This window comes from Micropterus dolomieu, unplaced genomic scaffold (assembly GCF_021292245.1).
Source record: "Micropterus dolomieu isolate WLL.071019.BEF.003 ecotype Adirondacks unplaced genomic scaffold, ASM2129224v1 contig_12983, whole genome shotgun sequence".
In the NCBI taxonomy this organism is placed as follows: Eukaryota; Metazoa; Chordata; class Actinopteri; order Centrarchiformes; family Centrarchidae; genus Micropterus; species Micropterus dolomieu.
In genome coordinates, this window is record NW_025741969.1 from 356 (window position 1) to 21425 (window position 21070).

The following is a 21070-nucleotide window of genomic DNA, read 5'->3' on the forward strand; positions in this document are numbered from 1 at the left end:
GGCTTGTAGGAGCCAGAATACTTGCTGTTTGGTAGGGGGTCATATACTTGTTTTTTCTCATCAGATGGTTATCAATTTTTATAAATTCATATGATGTGATTTTCTGGAATTTTCTTTGGGATTCTGTCTTTCACTGTTAGAATGTACATATGATTAAAATTGTAGATTGTTGCATTCTTTGTAAGTGGGCAAACCTGCAAAATCAGCAAGGGGTCAAATACTTATTTCCCCCACTGTACACACATACTTTTTTGGGTACACATGTTCAATTGCTTGTTAACACAAATAGCTAATCAGCCAATCACATGGCTGATACACTGGGATTTTCACGCATAACCATTTCCATGGTTTACAGACAATGGTCCAAAAAAAGAGAAAATATCCAGTGAGCGGCAGTTGTGTGGACGAAAATGTCTTGTTTGTTGTCAGAGGTCAGAGGAGAATGGGCAGACTGGCTTGAGATGACAGAAAGGCAACAGTAACTCAAATAACTACTCATTAAACCAAGGTATGCAGAATACCATCTCCGAACGCACATCATGTCGAACCTTGAAGCAGATGGGCTACAGCAGCAAAAGACCACAGAGGGAGCCACTCCTGTAAACTAAACACAGGAAACTGAAGGTACAATTCACGCAGGCTCACCAAAATTGGACAAAAGAAGATTGGAAAAACGTTGCCTGGTCTGATGAGTCTCGATTTCAGCTGCAACATTCAGATGTTAGGGGTCAGAAGTTGATGTAAACATGAAGACTGCACCACCTAACATGCATGCGCAGGCTGTCGTGCCATGCATGCGGCCCTCATGTCACCCTGGACCAATGACATTTCAGCAATTAAGTTCTCAATTGAAGAGACAGTTTTCAGTCTCCCCTCTTTCATTTGCAACCGTTCAGGAGGACACTGCTGACACATCTTTTTGTCTGTAGTCTAGAGGAGTTTTTCTGTACTTCTGGATTAATACTGCATTCATATTCTGGACTGCGTGCCAACACCTCTAATATACAAGGTGTACCTAATAAAGTGGCCAGTGAGTGTATATATATGTTTAACTTTAACATACAACATAACTATTTTGTGTGCATTTAAAAAGACATTTACGAATCTTTCTGTATGCACATTCAATAATATTGAGACTGATCAGACTCGAAACAAAGATTGCCATTTTTCAAGTAAGAATGTAAAGACACTGTCTTGTTATAAATTACAACTATTTTCCTTATTATTTTAGCACGTATTATAGTAGTAGTAGTAGTAGTAGTAGTATTAAATTTACCGCTATGCAGTGTATTATTTTAAAAAGTGGTTTACTGTTGTTTATAGGTGCTGTGGAGATACAGTGGAGAAAAACCAACGACTCTGGGTGCTAACACCAGATTATACAACTGGATCCCTCAGAATGATTTACTGGGTAAGTAAAGCTTTTACAAATGCTACTGAATGCTATTTTTCATAATTTAGTTTGACAGTAAATAAAATCCTAAAGGGATATACAAGAGAAAACACAGTAAGAATGTTGAGGTGAAGTTTGCAAGTTAATTCAGAGACAAGGGATTTTCCAACCACTACACATGCAGAATAAGCATTATTATAAACTAAAACTGGTATTTATCAGGTGAAAGTTATAATAATACCACAGTAAGGTCCACACACTAGAGTTGTGTCTAAATTCCATCCTACATATAATACATTAAGATTTAATCTATAAAGTTACTGTAAAATACAAAAGAATTGACTTATCTGTTGTATAACATGAAATGATACAACACTGTCACATGTCAGGTGTCAGTTGTCACTTTGTCCAAAAATTCAATCCTTATTTGTTGTGTTCACACCATCCACAATTAATTTCATTTCCTGTGTGCATTACATCGTGGGCAGCACCAGCTGGGGGGTCACCACTTTGTACTGGAACACTATTTCTGCAAATAAAGATACATAAAACATCATGGCCATCGCCGGACAGGACGACCAGAAACCAGATTGACCATATCCTCATTAGTTGACGATACAGGAATTCAGTAAAAGACACCCGAGTATTTATTGATTTTGAGTATTTGTGTATAGAAGTGGTGGTTTTGAATTTACGGACATCATTGAAGAGATTGCAACTAACAAACCTACAATAGGTAAAGTGAAAGTGGCTATGGGAAGACTGAGAAACGGGAAAGCGCCAGGAATGGACTCAGTAACAGCTGATTTATTGTAAGTAAGTGCAGAATTTTCAGAAAATACACCAGTTAATGAAGAAAGTATGGAGGCATGAGAAGATTCCAACAAGGTGGAAGCAGGTGCTGGTCACTAAACTAGCGAAGAAAGGAAACCTAAAGGAATCCACTACTTTCTGTTGTAGGAAAAATACAGTAAGAAATGGTGTATAAGAGGTTGAGAAAGGAGCAAGCAGGTTACAGAAAAGTAAGGGGAATTTTTTACTACAAAACATTATTGAGCAATTGAACGAGTGACAAGCAAAGATATATCTAGGCTTTATAGACTTTGAGAAAGTTTTTAAATCGATCTATTGTGAGTCTGTGGATAATCATTAGAAAATACGGATACCAGAAAAGATCATGAGGAAGGTCAAGCTTTTCTATGATGGGTTTTGTTGTGGAAATTATATTCCTGGTGAGGGGTTGAGAAAAGAATTGATTTACAACCACCCGTTGTCTTTGAAGAATTTATTAACAAAAGAGAATAACCAGAGAAGTACTAAAACACATATACAGCTGGTCCAGAGACCTGCTGCCTAGGGCAGCTTTGGGCATCTGGCCCCGAACAAAGGGATGCATATTTACACAGTCTAGGTTTCTATGTTTTGGGGAACAGAGATCCTCTCTCAGCCTTGAATGAACATTCCAGGAGAGGAGAGGAACAACAAGAGGGGGAGAACATCAAAACAATCTCACAGTTCTGACCTAAACCCTAGTAAATGTGGACAGACTACCATAAGGAGTATAGGAGAGGAAAGGTTAAGGATAAAAGCATAATACATATATATCTATAAGCCATAACAAGAATAGTAATAATAGTAATAATAATAATAATAATAACAATAATAATAATAAAAGATCATACATAAAAAGATTAAATGTAAGAGGACACAATTTTCTGCCATAACAGCTTTCAGTGTGCTCTTGTCGATCAAGGAGACACATGAGTTCTTGAAGGTCAAGACCAAAGGTAAGCAAGGATACAACATTCTTGTTGTTGATTGTAATGGACTGGATAATGAGAATACCGATTAGCAGCAGGGATAATGGTATCAGATAGATTTTCATATCTAAACTTGATGATTTAGACTTTGCAGATGATATTGTGCTGCTTTCCTCTACTAAACAGCTGATACAGGACAAGATGAATAAGCTGAACAATGAGGCAAAACGAATAGGACTAAGGATCAACATAGAGAAAACAAAGATAATGAGATTCAACTCCAGAAACCAAGACAAAATAATCATTGAGTGACAAGATATAGATGAGGTTGAAGAATGTACTTACCTGGGAGCTATAGCCTGTAAAGAGGAGGTGGGATGAAAGACTTAAAAATCGTCTATCAAAAGCTAGGATTGCATTTGCAATAAGCAAAAAAGCGCAGCTCAGTTAGGACGTCACTTGCGTGAACATCTGCATTGTGCAAGTGCGTAGTTTACAAACAACGTAACAACTATATTCACTGACTTTGGTAAAAGTAGCAATATGGTGCACTAAGACAATAATTAGTTTGGAAAAAATATATGCCAGAGCATTTCTGGGTGCTGGACCTCACGGATTAACATTATTGCACAAAAATCCATCTTTAAAACTTTATTAGCTGATTTTGGTCAAACTGGAAATGAAACTACACAATCCCAACAGTGAAGCATGCTGGTGGCAGAATCATGCTGTGGGGGTACCGGTTAAGGTTGAGGGAAAGTTGAATGGAGCAAAGTACAAAGATATGCTTAATGAAAAACTGTGCCAGAGCACTCAGGCCCTCAGACTGGGTGAAGGTTCACCTTTCAACAGGACAATGACTAAGCACACAGCTGTGACAATGCAGTAGGGACAACTCTGTGAATGTCCTTGAGTGGACAAGCCAAAGCAATTGTTTGTAATCAAAACACCTCTGGAGAGACCTGAAAATGGCCATCCACCAACGAGTCCCCATCAAAAGAGTTTGAGAAGATCTGCAGAGGAGAGCGGCAGAAAACGCCTAAATACAGGTGTGCAGCGCTAATCGTATCCAGTGTTGGGAAGGTTACTTTGGAAATGTAGGTTACTGAGCACAAGTTACCCTGTTTAAAATGTAATAGTAGTGTAACTATTTCAATAATTATAAATTTTTGTTTATTAAAGTGCAAACCAATCAAAAGCATCAGAATAGCATCAAACTTTACTAAATGGCTGTGGCTGGAAATGGCAAAGGAAGACATTGTGAACATGAAAAACATGCAAATCAACAAAATAAATATTATTCAAATTAAAACCTAACTTTTTAAACATAATATTCAGATTTAAACCCCAATGTAATCATGAACATTTTCATAAGTAACTGTAATTTAATTACAAATTTTTTCCCCAGCAACTGTAACAGATAACATGTATTTTGTAATTAAATTACGTAACTAAATTACATGTAAGTAGTTACTCCCCAACACTGGTCGAGTCATAGCTAAGAAGAGTCAAGGCTGTAATTACTGCCAACTAGTTAAAGGTCTGAATACTTACGTTTAATCCTTTTTTTGCTTTTCATTGTGGGGTACTGATTGGAGATTTATGAGGAGTACATTTTTTTAAATGATCTAAATCTAAAAAAAACAAAGGTGTATGACCACTTTCTGAATGCTTTATATTGGAATAAGTTGAATAGGATAAACCCCTTGAGATGATCCATCTCGTTTTCGAGGGGGTCCTAATATACAATAAAGAACAAAAGAACAAATCAAACACATTACAATAATAAGACATAGACAATGCTACAATCAACACACTACAACAAAAGACAATATCAACAACAAAAACCAAAATAAACAAACAAAAAAACACAAACAAACAAAGATAGGTATTTAAGTTAATACAACCACTTGATAGCCACACAGAGGCTGTGAAAAAATACTTGCCCGCAAAAACATAACATAGTATAAAGAATATAGTGACTTGTAAATTATATATAGGTATAGCATCATCTGAAACATGTACAATTTCACTCAAAATAAGAAGACAAACTATTTTTAAAAATGTGAAATGATATTAAAGAAGTATGTTTGAAGGTAAGTTACTCTAGTCTGAAGGAGCCTTAAATATAAATGTTCTCTTTCATATTGCTTTTTTGACTATAGGAGTGAAAAAGAAGTATTGTGTAAAATGCCTCAAATTATGTATTGAAGAATAAGGTACCAAAAACTGTTGTAAATATTGAGGTATAGTTAAAATGTAGACATTTAAACACAAGTTGCAACCAATGTATGTGTCTTCTTATATTTAGTGAAGGCCATTTAAGTGGGTTATACATTACACGGTGATGAGTATTATAGGAACATCCAAGAGAAAATCTGCAGAGATTATTGTATGCTCTATTAAGGGGTAGAAGGCTAGTTTTAGATGCATTTTGATAAACAACATCAGCATAGTCAAAAAATGGCAATATCAGTTGAATGGCAAGTTTTTTTCAGACACTAAGTGTAAAACAGTTTCTAGATCAAAATAAAACACAGGTTGCGAAATAAATTTTGTGAAGGAGGTGATCAATGTGAGGTTTGAATGCCATAAACTCAAGTATTTAACTTTATCAACCTAATGCAGTGAAGTACCGTCATTACACGTTATCATTAGATTATTAGATTTTGTTTTAAGATTCTGTCTTGTACCAAAGACCATAGTGTAAGATTTAGTTTTATTGAGCAGTAGTTTATTAGATAACAGCCATTTCTGTAAGGTACTAAAATCCAATTGAAGGGCAGTTTGGATTTGCAATAAATGTGGTTTAGACGTATAAATGACAGTATCATCTGCATTTAGTTGAACAGAGGAATTAGAACAGATTAAAGGCAGATCATTAATAAACAGAGAAAAGAAGTGGACCCAGCGTCGTACCTTGGGTTACACCGCTTTGTTGAACAAATAAATCCGACCTACTCCCATTAAGAACAACACATTGTTTTCTATCATGTAGATACGAACTAAACCATAATAATGCTAATGTAGATAGTGATCCACCAAATCAAAAGCTTTTTTGAGATCAATAAAAATAGCCCCTGTAAGATTACCAGTATCAGATGCTGAAAACACATCATTAGTAAGTTTTAAAAGAGCAGTAGTTGTTGAATGATTAGGTCTAAAACCGTACTGAAATGGTGAAAAGATATTATTGGTCTCAAGATACTCTGATAACTTATTAAATATTATTTTCTCAAATACTTTAGCAATAGAACAAATTATTGATATAGGTCTGTAATTATTAGGATCAAGCCAATCACCACCTTTTGTAGAGTGGAGTAATGCGTGAATATTTCCAGATCGCTGGTAACTCAGAAGTAAACAAGGACATATTAAACAGGTCAGCTAGTGGAAACATGAGAATATGAGAAGCTAATTTAATATATCTGGATTCAATCGCATCTAGTCCTGTACCGCTGCTCAAACTTAGTTGTTTGATAGCATTTAAAACATTAGTAGGTGTAGTTTATTTTCATAAAGGAAAAGGTACTGTGACAAGGCGAAATGTTCTTAAAACTTTCAGAATAAGAAGCATTCAGTATTGGGTCAGAGCAGACAGAAGAAAAATGCTGACAGAACACTTGGGCAATAGATAGAGAGTCAGAGATTATTATATTGCCATCTCTAAATTGATTAATGGGACTTTTGTCTGAAGTGTGTATTATGGCTTTTAAACTGTTCCAGAATTGTTTAGGATTTTAAAATTATTAGATGATTTATATGTTGCATGATCTTTGGTACCCTATCAGGTCACCCCAAGGCCAGAGCTTTCATCACACATGGTGGAGCAAATGGGATTTATGAGGCCATCTACCACGGTGTTCCCATGGTGGGTATCCCCTTGTTCGCTGACCAGCCAGACAACATGATCCATATGAAGGCTAAGGGAGCTGCAGTTATTGTAGACTTGAACTTCATGAAGACCGAGGACCTTAGAGATGCAGTCAATGCTGTCATCAACGAGAAATCGTGAGTTCTCTTACCTATCTGCACTTAGTTTAGCATTTAGCGTAAAATATATGAAACAAAAAATATATCCTTTTTCCATTTTATCCACATTCTTGGGGAGGCAAAGAAATTGAAGAGTAAAATACATTATGCATTAATCCACATTTTCACCCCTGTATATCCACATTCATAGGTACAAGGAGAATGCCATGCGGCTGTCCAGTATCCACCATGACAGACCAATGAGTCCTCTGGATGAGGCGGTGTTCTGGATCGAGTTCACCATGAGAAACAAAGGGGCCAAGCACCTGAGGGTTCAGGCCCACGAGCTCACCTGGTATGAGTATCACAGCCTGGATGTTGTGGCCTTCCTCCTTGCTATCATACTGTTCTTGATATTCATCTTCATTAAGACCTGCAGTTTCTGCTTCAGGAGGTGCTGTGGCAGAAAGGGAAAGACAAAGACAAAGGCTGAGTAACTGATGGAACTGAAATGTAGTTGGTAAACAGATGGGTGAAAAAACAACCTTTATATAACAGTTCACTGGTTTTCCTGCTGGTCTAAAGCATATAATGTAACCACAATGCCTTGGACTGTGTGACACTTGCTTGGACGGGTTATTCTGAGTGCTTTGGGACGGGTTATTCTGAGTGCTTTGAAACAACTAATTTGGGTAAAAAATTTTAAAATCAGTTTACAATGTCCAATATTGGGTTAAAAAACAACCTTTATATAGTAGTTCACTGGTTTTCCTGCTGGTCTAAAGCATATAATGTACATTACATTTATCTGACACTTTTAACCAAAGCGACTTACAATTGCTATACATATCAGAGGTCGCACACCTCTGGAGCAACTAAGTGTTAAGTGTCTTGTTCAGGGACACATGTGTCACAGTGGGGAGTTGAACCCAGATTTCTCACAACAAAGGCATACGTATTAATCCACTGCTCCATCACCAATGCACAGGACTGTTCAACAAGTGCTGGCTTGGCATAAGTTATTGTTAGCATTTTGAAACCACTGGGTAAAAAATTTAAAATACATTAAATATATCAGTTTACAATGTCCAATATTGTTATCAATCTTGTGTGTTGTTTAAGTGGTCACTTTAATTTTCAGTAAAGATGAATGATTTGGATGTGCTATTTGTTTCACATGTTTTGTAACCATAAACTCAGTTTTTCAGGCTAGGCTGACTGAACCTCTAGTAAAAACATTGTTAACCTGTACATAAACAAACACCATGTATTTTCTTTCCATAATATGTGGACATTTTTCTTGTCCCTTCATGTTTGGTCAATAATTGTTCCAATTGTCTGACATTAAAGGCTGAATGTTTATTGGCTTGTCTTTCATTCTGTTCCTATTGGATAATATTGTTATTCTGTGACATTAGGCACAGGTGTGTGCATAGTAAGAAGTTAAAATTAATTGTCTTGCTACTTTGGCACGTATATATATCATGGAAAGCTGAAAAGTATGCAGGAGCCTAATCCTTTTGGAACAAATAACACAACATATCTGATGTTTCATTATGCAAATTAAAAAAGCTATATTATCTTCTTTAAAAACTATGTTAGTTTTCATTTTGTGTTACTCAGAATTTCTGCGGGCATATCTCAATAGTTTATCCCTCCCTTAGGTTTCCTACCTTATAAACACCTGACATCTCATGGTATAAGCTGTGAGAAGGAGGAGGAGAAGATTAACTTTAGTAATCCTGCGAGGGGAAATGTTTTTTTTTTTTGCATAAAACTATGATATACACATCTTTTTTTCTCAACACCCGTCTCATACTGATAATTACACTCCATATAGGTAAGTTTGCCTCTTTGGCTATGTAGCCCCACATCAAGAGCAGAGAAAATAAACTTTCATTGAAAGTACAGCAGAGATTAAGTGTGCCCTCCAGAGGTAATTTGAAAATATCATGAAATTGCCTTTTCAGAAAGTACAGTTGGCGTATGATGTTTTCTTATTGTTAGGAAAAAGAATGGCACAAACAGATTTCTCAGGGTTCTGGACAAGAAAGTTGCTCTAAATCAGCCTTTCCTCAGTCAAAATATAGTCCTTCAAACTATTGCACCCACAACTTCCTCAAATTACGTAAGTATCTCCAAGCCCATTTACCGGAAATCATTATGTTTTTGTGTCATTTGACTCCATCTCTCCACAGCTAACAATCTGGGGATCTAAAGTCTGTTTTTACCTTGTTTGTTGATTTATGGTTATCTAAGGGGTTATGCAGCACAAAGAGGAGCTACGAGCCAGAGTTCTACTTTGTTTAGTTAATTATTATTTCTCTAGGAGCACCTTTTAAAAAGGATCAGGAGACAGCAGACTTTCACAGTGACAAACAGGCACCATGAAGCTGGGACGGCGTCTCTTTGTTTGTGTCCTACTGGTACTTTCTGTGACATGGAGCACAAATGCAGGGAACATTTTGGTGTGGTACACTGAAGGCAGCCACTGGATTAACATGAAGCCTGTGCTGGAGACGCTGATCGACAGGGGACACCAGGTGACGGTTCTGGTCCCGAGCGCATCAGTCTTTATGAACACTAGTGAGCCTTCCCGCTTTCGCTACAAACCCTTCAACGTCTCCGTCTCTATGGAGGTCATAAAGGAGTTCATGGAAGAGTCCATTCACTTCTCCATGTACGAGATTGATCATATGAGCTACTTGCAGATTTACATCAGATTCATCAGTCTGATGAAGTTCAGTGTGCAGTATTCTTTGAAGTATTTGGACGGCGTGCTGAAATCAGAAACTATCATGAAGAAGCTGAAGGAGGGAAATTATGATCTTCTCCTGGCTGATCCAGCCTACGGTGGCAGTGACTTAGTAGCAGAGATTTTGGGCATCCCCCTGGTCTTCTCCCTGCGCTTTTCTCTAGCCCATAACCGGGAGAGACAGTGTGGTCAGCTACCAGCTCCACCTTCCTTTGTCCCCGGCGCAATGAGCAAACTGACTGACAAGATGGACTTCTCCGAGAGAGTGTGGAACTTCCTCTTCTACGCACTGCAGGATATCGTGCTGGATACATTTTTTTGGAAAGAACTAGATAAATATTACTCTGAAGTCAAAGGTGAGTAACTCAGCTACAAGAACCACTGTTTAATGCAATTGCAATGTCACATTTGTCAACAATTTGACATAATAAGTAAATAAACATTTTAAATTAGCCATCTCATCGTAAGTATTGGTGATACTTTTCAATGGGCGGTTGTCATCCATTACTTTTGCGTTGTGACAGGAACACCCACCAGTGCCTGTGAAGTGATGGGTAGAGCAGACATCTGGTTGATGCGAACCTACTGGGATTTTGACTTCCCTCGCCCTTTCCTTCCTAACTTCAAATTTGTTGGTGGGATCCACTGCAGACCTGCTAAACCTTTACCAGAGGTAGGGCTGTCTCAGTATTCCTGACTTAAACAATGAAGAGAATGAGCCATTAAAATGCTGAGGAAATAAAATAAAATGCTGGTTGGTTTACAATGAGATAATGTTACTCTTCTTACAGGATATGGAAAAGTTTGTGCAGAGTTCTGGAGACGCTGGCATCGTGGTCTTCAGTTTGGGTTCATTCATCAAGAACATAACTACAGAGAAGGGAAACATGATCGCCTCAGCCCTCGCTCAGATCCCACAAAAGGTCAGAGGTCAACTTCTGTGTGACAACTGGTATTCACTTGAATAACCTCTAAATGCAATTTTAATGGCCAGTAGCTTTGCATGTTTTAGGCAATTAACTGCAAATTGCATGTACTTTCACCGTTCTGCTGACCATTTCACAGCATATCAGCAAAATCAACTTGCAGTGACTTGAAGCTACCTCAAAATACAAGTGTCAGTGTTACACTGTCATCACACGGCAAACCAGCTACAAGCAAGCACTATTATAAAAACTCTTTTTGTTAATGAGGTTTTTTCAGTTTTATTTTTCCAACAATATAGTTAGGCTAGTGAATGCAATACTATTTTACTGGTGACAGCAGTGAAGTTGACAAATGACAAGAAGTTTGTAAATGCAGCTAATATCGGTTTGTTTATAAATATAACATCCATATATGTTTTTGACGAAAACTGTAAATACTTTTACCGTAAAACTTTGATTAATAGCCCGGATTTACCCTGACTATATTTGGGACAGGCCTTAATTCCTCTTGCACAAAACTGAAATAGGCTACTATGAAACAGTTTATTTAGTTCAAACAGAATATTACTGTTAAAAATTAAAATTGATCAAAGAATATCATATTCACATCATTCATATGATCTAGCTGCAGCAGCTTATGCGCTTTTATTTTGTAGGCAGCAATGTAATGAAAACAACAACAGGGTGCAGGATGAGAAAGGTGTGTCAGAAGTTAGCAGACAGAGAGTGATGGACTTCACATGACAGGATTCACAATTTGGATTAATTTTTATGAAAAGCTGTTATGATTCTTCTGATCGGTGGACCCTTACACACTAAAGGAATATAAATAATCAAGGAACGGACACATTTGGACTTAAGAGCGGACTTAACAAGCGCTTCAAAGGTAACGTGAGTCAGCACTTTTTTTTTCTTTTCATCTCTTGCACCAGGCAGGTTACACCAGTAAATCTATAAGAATTAGACTTGGGGACCATTAAATTAACTCAACGATTGAATTGTGGAGATTCTAACCGATCTAAGGATGTGTAGCATGTCCATACTGATCATACATTTAAACATTAATATTAACAATCTAAGTAGCTTAGAAGCAGATAAAGCGGGTGACCCCGCAGGGTTTAAGAGATTTTATACATCCAAAGAACTTACTTATTAATTGAAGTTTAACGGTAAGTCAGTATTTGTGGATTTTAATTACATTAATTTAAAACAACAAATATTTGTGTTTGCATCAGAAATACACCGGTGAAACTTATTTTTTATACACACACACACACACACACACACACACACACACACACACACACACACACACAAGCCACTTTATTAGGTACTCCTGTTTAATTACTTGTACATACAAATAGCTAATCAGCCTATCACACGGCACCAACTCAATGCATTTAGACATGGTCAAGACCACTTCCTAAGTTCAAACCGAGCATCAGAATGAGGAAGAAAGGAGATTTAATGACTTTGATCATGGCATCGTTGTTGGTGCGAGACAGGCTGGTCTGTTTCGGACTGTTGATCTAGGGTTTATAGAGAAAAACACACACACACACACACATATATATATATATATGTGTGTGTGTATATAATATATATATATACATATATACACACACATATACATATATATATAAAACAATATATATATATACACACACACACACAAACTTACACACACACATATATATATATATACACACATATATACAGTATCTCACAAAAGTGAGTATATCCCTCACATTTTAATAATTAATTTGAAATATTTGATTTCTTTTCATGTGATACACAATGTGCTACAATGTAAAGTAGTGAGTGTACAGCTTGTAAAACAGTGTAAATTTGCTGTCCCCTCAAAATAACCCAACACACAGCCAATAATGGCAAAAGAAGTGAGTACACCCCTAAGTGACTCGTTAGTGTTACAAGGTCTCAGGTGTGAATGGGGAGCAGGTGTGTTAAATCTGGTGTTAGCGCTCTCACACTCCCTTATACTGGTCACTGGAGGTTCAACATGATACTTCAGGGCAAATAATTCTCTGAGGATCTGAAAAAACGAATGGTTGCTCTACATAAAGAGGCCATTACTTGGCTGTCCGGATCCATCCGCTCCGGACCCTGACCTACAGCCAATTTATTATTGAGAATTACTACCTCATGACACAACGTTTCTATTTTAACCCGTGCAGCTTTTCTAGCATTTACTGTACTGGTTTAGCAGCCTAGGAAACTCACAGATCAATTGCAGTTTTCTATAAATGGACCTCTTTGAATTTTAATTAAATACCCCTGGTCTAGGCTATAAGAAGATTGCCAAGACCCTAAAACTGAGCTGCAGCATGGTGGCCAAGACCATACAGCGGTTCAACAGGACAGGTTCCAGTCAGAGCAGACCTCGCCATGGTCACCCAAAGAAGTTGAGTCCACATGCTCAGCGTCATATCCAGAGGTTTTCTTTGGTGAAATAGACATATGTGTGCTACAGAGGTTGTAGAGGTGGGGGGTCAGCCAGATGGTGTCAAGCGTGTGTGGTGGCAACCAGGTGAGGAGCACAAAGACAAGTGTGTCTTGCCTACAGTCAAGCATGGTGGTGGGAGAGTCATGGTCTGGGGATGAATGAGTGCTGCTGGCACAGGGGAGCATGAATCCCATCATGTACATACTGAAGGAGACACTCACTACTCTACATTGTAGCAAAGTTTTCTTCAGTCTTGTCACATGAAAAGATTAATCTACATACACATAGATAATAAAATATACTGTATATGTTTAACTTTTATTTACAACATAATTATTTTGTGTGCATTAAGAAAGAGAAATATATTATTTCTGTGTGTACATTCATTAATATTAGACTGATCAGAGTCAATGCAAAGATTGCCATTTTCCAAATAAGAATGTAAAAATACTGTCTTGTTATAAATTACAACTATTTTCCCTTATTTCTTTAGCATGTATTATTAAATGTACTGCTATGCAGTATATTATTAAAAAATGTGTTATTTTTAATTGTTTATAGGTGCTGTGGAGATACAGTGGAGAAAAACCAAAGACACTGGGTGCCAACACCAGAATATACGACTGGATCCCTCAGAATGACCTACTGGGTAAGTAAAGCTTTTACAAATGCTACTGAAAGCTATTTTCATAGTTTAGTTTGACAGTAAAAAACAATCCTAAAGGTATATACAAGAGAAAACACAGTAAGAATGTTGAGGTGAAGTTTGCACATCAAGAGACATGGGATTTTCCAGTGGAAAGGCACATGCCTTTGATGTGAGAGACCCTGGTTCAATACCCCACTGTGACACATCCAGCAATGTGTCCCTGAGCAAGACACTTTACCTCATAGTTGCTCCAGAGGCTCTGACATACATAGCAATTTTAAGTCACTTTGGATAAAAGCATCAGCTAAATGAGTAAATGTAATGTTAATGAAAATGTTCTAATTAAAATGCAAGCAAAAGTCAAATACTCAACCTGCTGTACAATGGACAATATTGAAATGCAATAAGCAAAAGTGCAACTATGTTTGGACGTCACTTGCGTGAACATCTGCATTGGGCAAATGCGTTGTCCACTTGTGGCAGAAAATGCGATAAAGTAGCTGGACCTCAGTTATTACTGTACAAAACAACAATGTTGTTCACTGATTTTGGTCAAACTGGAAATGCCACTACACAATCCCAACAGTGAAGCATGCTGGTGGCAGAATCATGCTGTGGGGGTACCGGTTAAGGTTGAGGGAAAGTTGAATGGAGCAAAGTACAAAGATATGCTTAATGAAAAACTGTGCCAGAGCACTCAGGCCCTCAGACTGGGTGAAGGTTCACCTTTCAACAGGACAATGACTAAGCACACAGCTGTGACAATGCAGTAGGGACAACTCTGTGAATGTCTATGAGTTTATTTTTTTACTTTTGTTTATTAAAGTGCAAACCAATCAAATGCATCAGAATAGCATCAAACTTTACTAAATGGCTGTGGCTGGAAATGGCAAAGGAAGACATTGTGAACATGAAAAACATGCAAATCAACAAAATAAATTATATTCAACTTAAAACCTAACTTTTTAAACACAATATTCAGATTTAAACCCCAATGTAATCATGAACATTTTCATAAGTAACCCCAGCAACTGTAACAGATTACATGTATTTTGTAATTAAGTAACTAAATTACATGTAAGTAGTTACTCCCCAACACTGGTCGAGTCATAGCTAAGAACAGTCAAGGCTTTATATGTTTCATGATCTTTGGAACCCTATCAGGTCACCCCAAGACCAGAGCTTTCATCACACATGGTGGCACAAATGGGATTTATGAGGCCATCTACCACGGTGTTCCCATGGTGGGTATCCCCTTGTTCGCTGACCAGCCAGACAACATGATCCGCATGAAGGCTAAGGGAGCTGCAGTTACTGTAGACTTGAACTTCATGAAGACCGAGGACCTTCGAGATGCAGTCAATGCTGTCATCAACGAGAAATCGTGAGTTCTCTTACCTATCTGCACTTAGTTTAGCGTTTAGCGTAAAATATATGAAACAAAAAATATATCCTTTTTCCATTTTATCCACATTCTTGGGGAGGCAAAGAAATTTATATATAAAATACATTATGCATTAATCCACATTTTCACCCCTGTATATCCACATTCATAGGTACAAGGAGAACGTCATGCGGCTGTCCAGTATCCACCATGACAGACCAATGAGTCCTCTGGATGAGGCGGTGTTCTGGATCGAGTTCACCATGAGAAACAAAGGGGCCAAGCACCTGAGGGTTCAGGCCCACGAGCTCACCTGGTACGAGTATCACAGCCTGGATGTTGTGGCCTTCCTCCTTGCTATCATACTGTTCTTGATATTCATCTTCATTAAGACCTGCAGTTTCTGCTTCAGGAGGTGCTGTGGCAGAAAGGGAAAGACAAAGACAAAGGCTGAGTAACTGATGGAACTGAAATTTGATAAACAGATGGGTGAAAAAACAGCAGTTCACCGGTTGTCCTGCTGGTCTAAAGCAGATAATGTAACCACAAATCTCTGGACTGTTTGACAATTACTGGCTCGGGACGAGTTATTGTTACTACTTTGAAACAACTAATTTGGTTAAAGAAATTAAAAGACATAAAAAAAATCAGTTTACAATGTCCAGTATTGTTGTGAATCTCCTGTGTTGTTTGAGTGGTATATTTCTGATAAAGAGGAATGATTTTGTTGTGCTATTTGTTTCACTCATTTTGTAACTATTTAACTCAGTTTTTCAAGCTAAACTGAATAAACATTAAGTAAAAACATTGTTAACCTGTAGATATGGGGCGGCTGTGGCTCAGGAGTTAGAGCGGGTTGGCCGAAGGTCGGCGATTCAATCCCGGCTCCCCCAGGCTGCATGTTGAAGTGTGCTTGGGCAAGATACTGAACCCCGAATTGCCCCTGGCGGCTGTTCCGCCAGTGAATGAATGTGTGTGAATTTTAGTTTCTGTTTGAGCACTTAGGCTCAGTGTGTGAATGCAGATGTAGTGTAAAAGCGCTACATAGGGCTGGGCGATATGGCCAAAATTGTTATCACAACAAAAAATTGCCATTCGATATCGATAAATCATCACGTCCTTTTTTATTTCAAGCTGAATAGCTGATTTTTGCTTTTGAAGAAATCAGATGATTAGTTGTGGTTTTAAACAGCTTTATATGGTCAGAACATGACAAACACTTGCCAAACAGTAGATCACTTAATTCCGAGAAATAATTAAGATAAATCTTTTTTATGATGCTTGAGTAAAATTTTTCTCTTTTTCTCAACAAAATAAATATCTTAATAGAAAAATAGCAAATACAAAAGTAAAGTAAGTAAAGATAAATTGTGCTAATTTATCTTTACTTAACTATCTTTGCTAATTCGTTCATGATTCAAATTAATTAAATCAAACATATATTGATGATATATTGAACATTTTTTATATTGTTATTGAGGAAAATCATTGCGATAATTATCATTTTTGATTTATTGCCCAGCCCTAATTAATAACTCACACACACACACACACACACAGCATTTGGTCTGGAAGGAAACCCTATAATGGCAAACATTTATCAAATTCCAAAATGAATACATATGTGTAAAAGTGATGTAGAAATGCAAAAACTAATAGAAAAACAAAACGATTCTACTTTGGGAGCTTTGCAACCTTCTCCTCCTGTTCTACTTCAAATAGGCTTTGCCCTCTAAAGCTATCACTATTGGGTTTAGCCCAAGTGGGAATCTTCCGGTCTGATACGCGAAGCCAATGCGGAAGTCACATAAACTTACATTCTATTGAACGGCCAGCTGGGGGCGACTCTTCTGGTTGCAAAAAGAAGTCCAGTTCCATTAGAAATAATGGTAAAATAACCCTAGTTCTCAGCTGATTTACTACCTTAGTAAACACTTAATAATGAGTTTATGGTCTCAGTCACTAGTTTCATGTCTTCGAGATGCAAACAAGTCCACGTCTATGGGGCCGAACCTTTCGCATAATAACTCCACCACCTGGGGGTGGAGTCTCCATTCCCCGGGCCTCAGCCCCTGTCTCGACAGCAAGTCTGCTCCCTGATTCTGGGTCCCAGGGACGTATGTAGCTCTGAGGGACAGCAGTCTCTGCTAGGACCACAGGAGGATCTGATGTGCCAGTTTGCATAACGGGCGCGAGCGCAGACCCCCCTCATGATTCAAATAGGCCACCACCGCCGTGTTGTCGGTCCTGACAAGGACGTAGCGACCGCGGAAAGAGGCAGAAAACTCCTCAGAGCTCTGAAAACCGCCAACATTTCCAAGCAATTTATGTGCCAAGAGAAATGATGCTCCTGCCAGGAGCCTCTCGCAAAGCGGGCGTCCATGACTGCGCCCCACCCCGCGAGTGAGGCGTCTGTCGAAATAATTGTCCGCCGACTTGACGCTCCCAACACGGGACCCTGGGACAAGAACCAAGGCTTCCTCCATACTGACAGGAAACGAAGCCACCTGCTCATAACCCGTATCAGACGGAACGAATTTCCCCTCGGGGAGAATCCCTTGGATTTTTGCCACCACTGCAGGGCTCTCATGTACAGCAGGCCAGACGGGATTACGCTGGACGCTGCCGCCATGAGACCCAACACCCTCTGAAAGTGTTTCACAGTGATGGTGCGGCCTAGCTTCACTCTGGTCACCGAGGACAAAATGGACCCGACGCGTGCAGGCGACAGGTGGGCCCGCATCGTGGTCGAGTCCTACACCACCCCTAGGAACGTAGTCCGTTGGGCGGGCGTCAGCACGCTCTTCTTCGCGTTGAGCCGCAGCCCCAAACGCTGAAGGTGGGCGAGGACGACATCTCGATGCCGAACCGCTAACTCCCGAGACTGAGCCAAGATGAGCCAGTCGTCGATGTAGTTTAATATGCGGATGCCCTGGAGCCTCAGCGGGGCCAGAGCTGCATCCATGCATTTGGTGAACGTGCGAGGAGAGAGTGCTAGGCCGAATGGAAGAACCCGATACTGGTACGCCGCGCCCCCGAAGGCGAACCTCAGGAACTTCCTGTGAGAGGAACGGATGGAGATGTGGAAATATGCGTCTCGTAGATCTATCGTGACAAACAAATCCTCGGATTGGATGTGACTGATGATGGTGATGATGATGAGCATCCTGAACCTGAATCTCCTCAGAGATTGGTTCAGGGACCGCAGATCTAAAATCGGACGCAGTCCTCCGTCAATTCTTGGGAACTATGAAGTACCGGCTGTAGAACCCAGACTCCCTGACTGGCAGGGAAATGAGTTCTATGGCCCCTTTCTCCAGCAGAGAGCGAACTTCTTGTCCCAACACCTGGCTCTGCCCCGCGTGCACCGCAGTTCAGACCACCCCGTTGAACTTCTGCGGGGGGTGGACCCGAAACTGCAGCCTGTAGCCATCCACTACAGTGCGCAGGACCCACAGGGAAATGTTTGCAAGGCTCCGCCATGCTTCTACAAAATCCGCCAAGGGGCTGGTGGCCGGTGTTATGCGTAGGTCCCCGGTGGCACCCTGAAGCAGAGGACCGCCAGGGAAACTCGCCGGCGACCCACGGTGTGTGAGCTCGATCGTTTTCCAGCTGCAACCCCTCGAGGCGGGCAGACTGGTGAGAGTGCGCTGGCAGTTAGCGTGTCCCGAGCGCCAAGATGGCGGGAAAACAGCGCCTGTTGCCTGAGCTGCCACAAGGGAGGGGACCTCGGTCAGCCTCTCAGGGGGCTGTCGGCGAGAGCGCCGCCTCGCGTCCTGGTTTTGTTGAGGGGGACTACGGGAAGCGATGCTTCGCTTCTGGCTCCGGCGGTAGGAGCTAGACGAGGGCTGAGCTCATCTCTCTTCAGCCGTCGCCGTCCTGGACCCAGACCGGCGGGGGAGATATTGCTCAAACGCCTCTCCCTGCGTTTCAGCGTGCTGAAACCTGCTGATGACAGCATCCACCGCCTCACCATACAGGCCAGTAGGAGAGAGGGGCACCTCCAGGAGAAAAGCCCTCTTTTTCTCCTTCCCCTGGATGCCCGAGAGGTTGAGCCACAGATGGCGCTCCGTGGCCAACAATGCTGCCCTGGAGCAGCCAATGCTTGGTAACACGGAGCGTTAAGTCCATAGTTCTACGGAGCTCAGTCAGGTCCTCCTCAGAGGGACCTCCCCCTAGGTCATAGTCTTGAGAAGATTGGCCTGGTACGCCTGCAAGATGGCCATAGTGTGCAGGCTTGCACTAGCTCGACCCGCTGCCATGTAGGCCTTGTCCACCAAAGCGGATGTTTCGTCCGACACAGCGTCTGTTCCATGATTTACACAACTCATTGTGCAAATCAGGAAAGAACGCGGGGGTAGCGCTCGGGCTGCAGAAAAGCTCATAGAGGTTACTGCCGGCCCGCGGTTCCTGCCCCGCCTCTCACTGTGCAAGCCTCTCCAAACTCATACCTCAGGCGGGAGAAGCCGAGAAGCGGACTCCCGAACGGGGAAGAGAGGATGCGGAGTCAGCAGACGAGGAACGGGAAAAAGCCTCTGCAGTCCCGATGTCCTCGGAGATGTAGCGCTGGGCGCCCCATGACCGAAGCCGCCGCGCCACTTCAGCGACCGTCTATGGAAAGCCATTAGTGCCAAAAAACGTCACTCTTGTAGCATGTTTTGCTAACAAAACGGCGCGAAAAACGCCGTTTTATTTTGACACACCGTAAAAAGCTGTTTTAAACGCCGTTTTGTTAACTAAACGTACGGCGTCTAAAACAACGTTTTCTAAAATGATAATGAGCTCCGCCCTGTGGATTTTACAGCCACTAAATTTGAACTGTTGTTTGAACAGACCACACTAATTCAGCACTGATCTACTTTACTGTGATTGGAGCCACCCAAAGGCAGAAAGTAACCACAGACAAGCATGAAAAACTCAACACAAAAGTCCCAGACTGCTCAAGTAAATTGACTACACTTACTAAAATTTGAGCTACTCTAGGTTATAGCTTGTAACATCTATTTATTGCATTTTATTTATCATCACTGTCAGATTAAAGTATCTCCTAAAATAGAACATACAAAGAAAGTAAGAAATCACCATAAGTGGAACAACTATCTTTACATGGTCATCAGTGAACAGTTTAAGCCTCAATTGTCTTTTTATGACCCCTTCAGTCGGTGTACTATTGATAGCGAGCCTACCCTTGTTTCTACAAAGCTTTGTTTTACCATGTCATCCTAAATCCAGGCCAAAGGCAACCTGACACAAACGTGTGTTTCAGTCGATTCAGGGAAAACACAGCTTGTCATTTATTCCCTGGCTAGAAAACTTTTTATTTATCCAAAGCTATTCTTCCGGACTCCTGCGATAATATATATGTTACCCCAAAACACTACACTATACAAGTTGCTACAAAAACTTACCTTATTCCATATTTATATATTTCCACATTTATTTATGTTGACTGTATGTTTGTGTCTACGTGTAGCACCTCATCACCACAGCAAATTCCTCATATGTGTAAAACACTACTTGACAATAAAGCTTATTCTGATTCTGATTAGGCATCTGCAGGCTATTAAGATACTTGGTTTAAAAAAAACACTGCATTGCTTTCCTCCAAAATGGACATATTTGAGAAAAGTTACCTGAACTCTTTGTGAAAGCATACCTTCTGATGATACCTAAGCTAAATAATAAGATGCATGTTTTGAAATCATGTTAATCATCAATAAGCTATCTTTACATTGTGAATAATGTTGGCTGATAATGACAAAATGAA

At 40.0% G+C, this 21070-nt stretch overlaps 2 protein-coding genes across 2 annotated transcripts; both read left to right on the plus strand.

The window, feature by feature from the left end:
* Positions 1 to 539: 539 nt before the first annotated feature.
* LOC123966250 (UDP-glucuronosyltransferase 2B15-like) lies at positions 540 to 8422 on the plus strand. The gene is made up of 5 exons (XM_046042446.1): positions 540 to 599; positions 1010 to 1030; positions 1324 to 1411; positions 6945 to 7164; positions 7337 to 8422. Exons 1-5 carry the CDS (start codon positions 540 to 542, stop codon positions 7620 to 7622), a joined length of 675 nt encoding a protein of 224 aa, XP_045898402.1. The 3' UTR covers positions 7623 to 8422.
* A 1007-nt stretch (positions 8423 to 9429) lies between these two features.
* On the plus strand, positions 9430 to 15861 carry LOC123966251 (UDP-glucuronosyltransferase 2A2-like). The gene is made up of 6 exons (XM_046042447.1): positions 9430 to 10236; positions 10405 to 10553; positions 10672 to 10803; positions 13832 to 13919; positions 15084 to 15303; positions 15476 to 15861. The coding sequence occupies exons 1-6, from the start codon at positions 9513 to 9515 to the stop codon at positions 15759 to 15761; spliced, it is 1599 nt and encodes a 532-aa protein (XP_045898403.1). The 5' UTR covers positions 9430 to 9512; the 3' UTR covers positions 15762 to 15861.
* The last annotated feature ends 5209 nt before the right edge of the window (positions 15862 to 21070 follow it).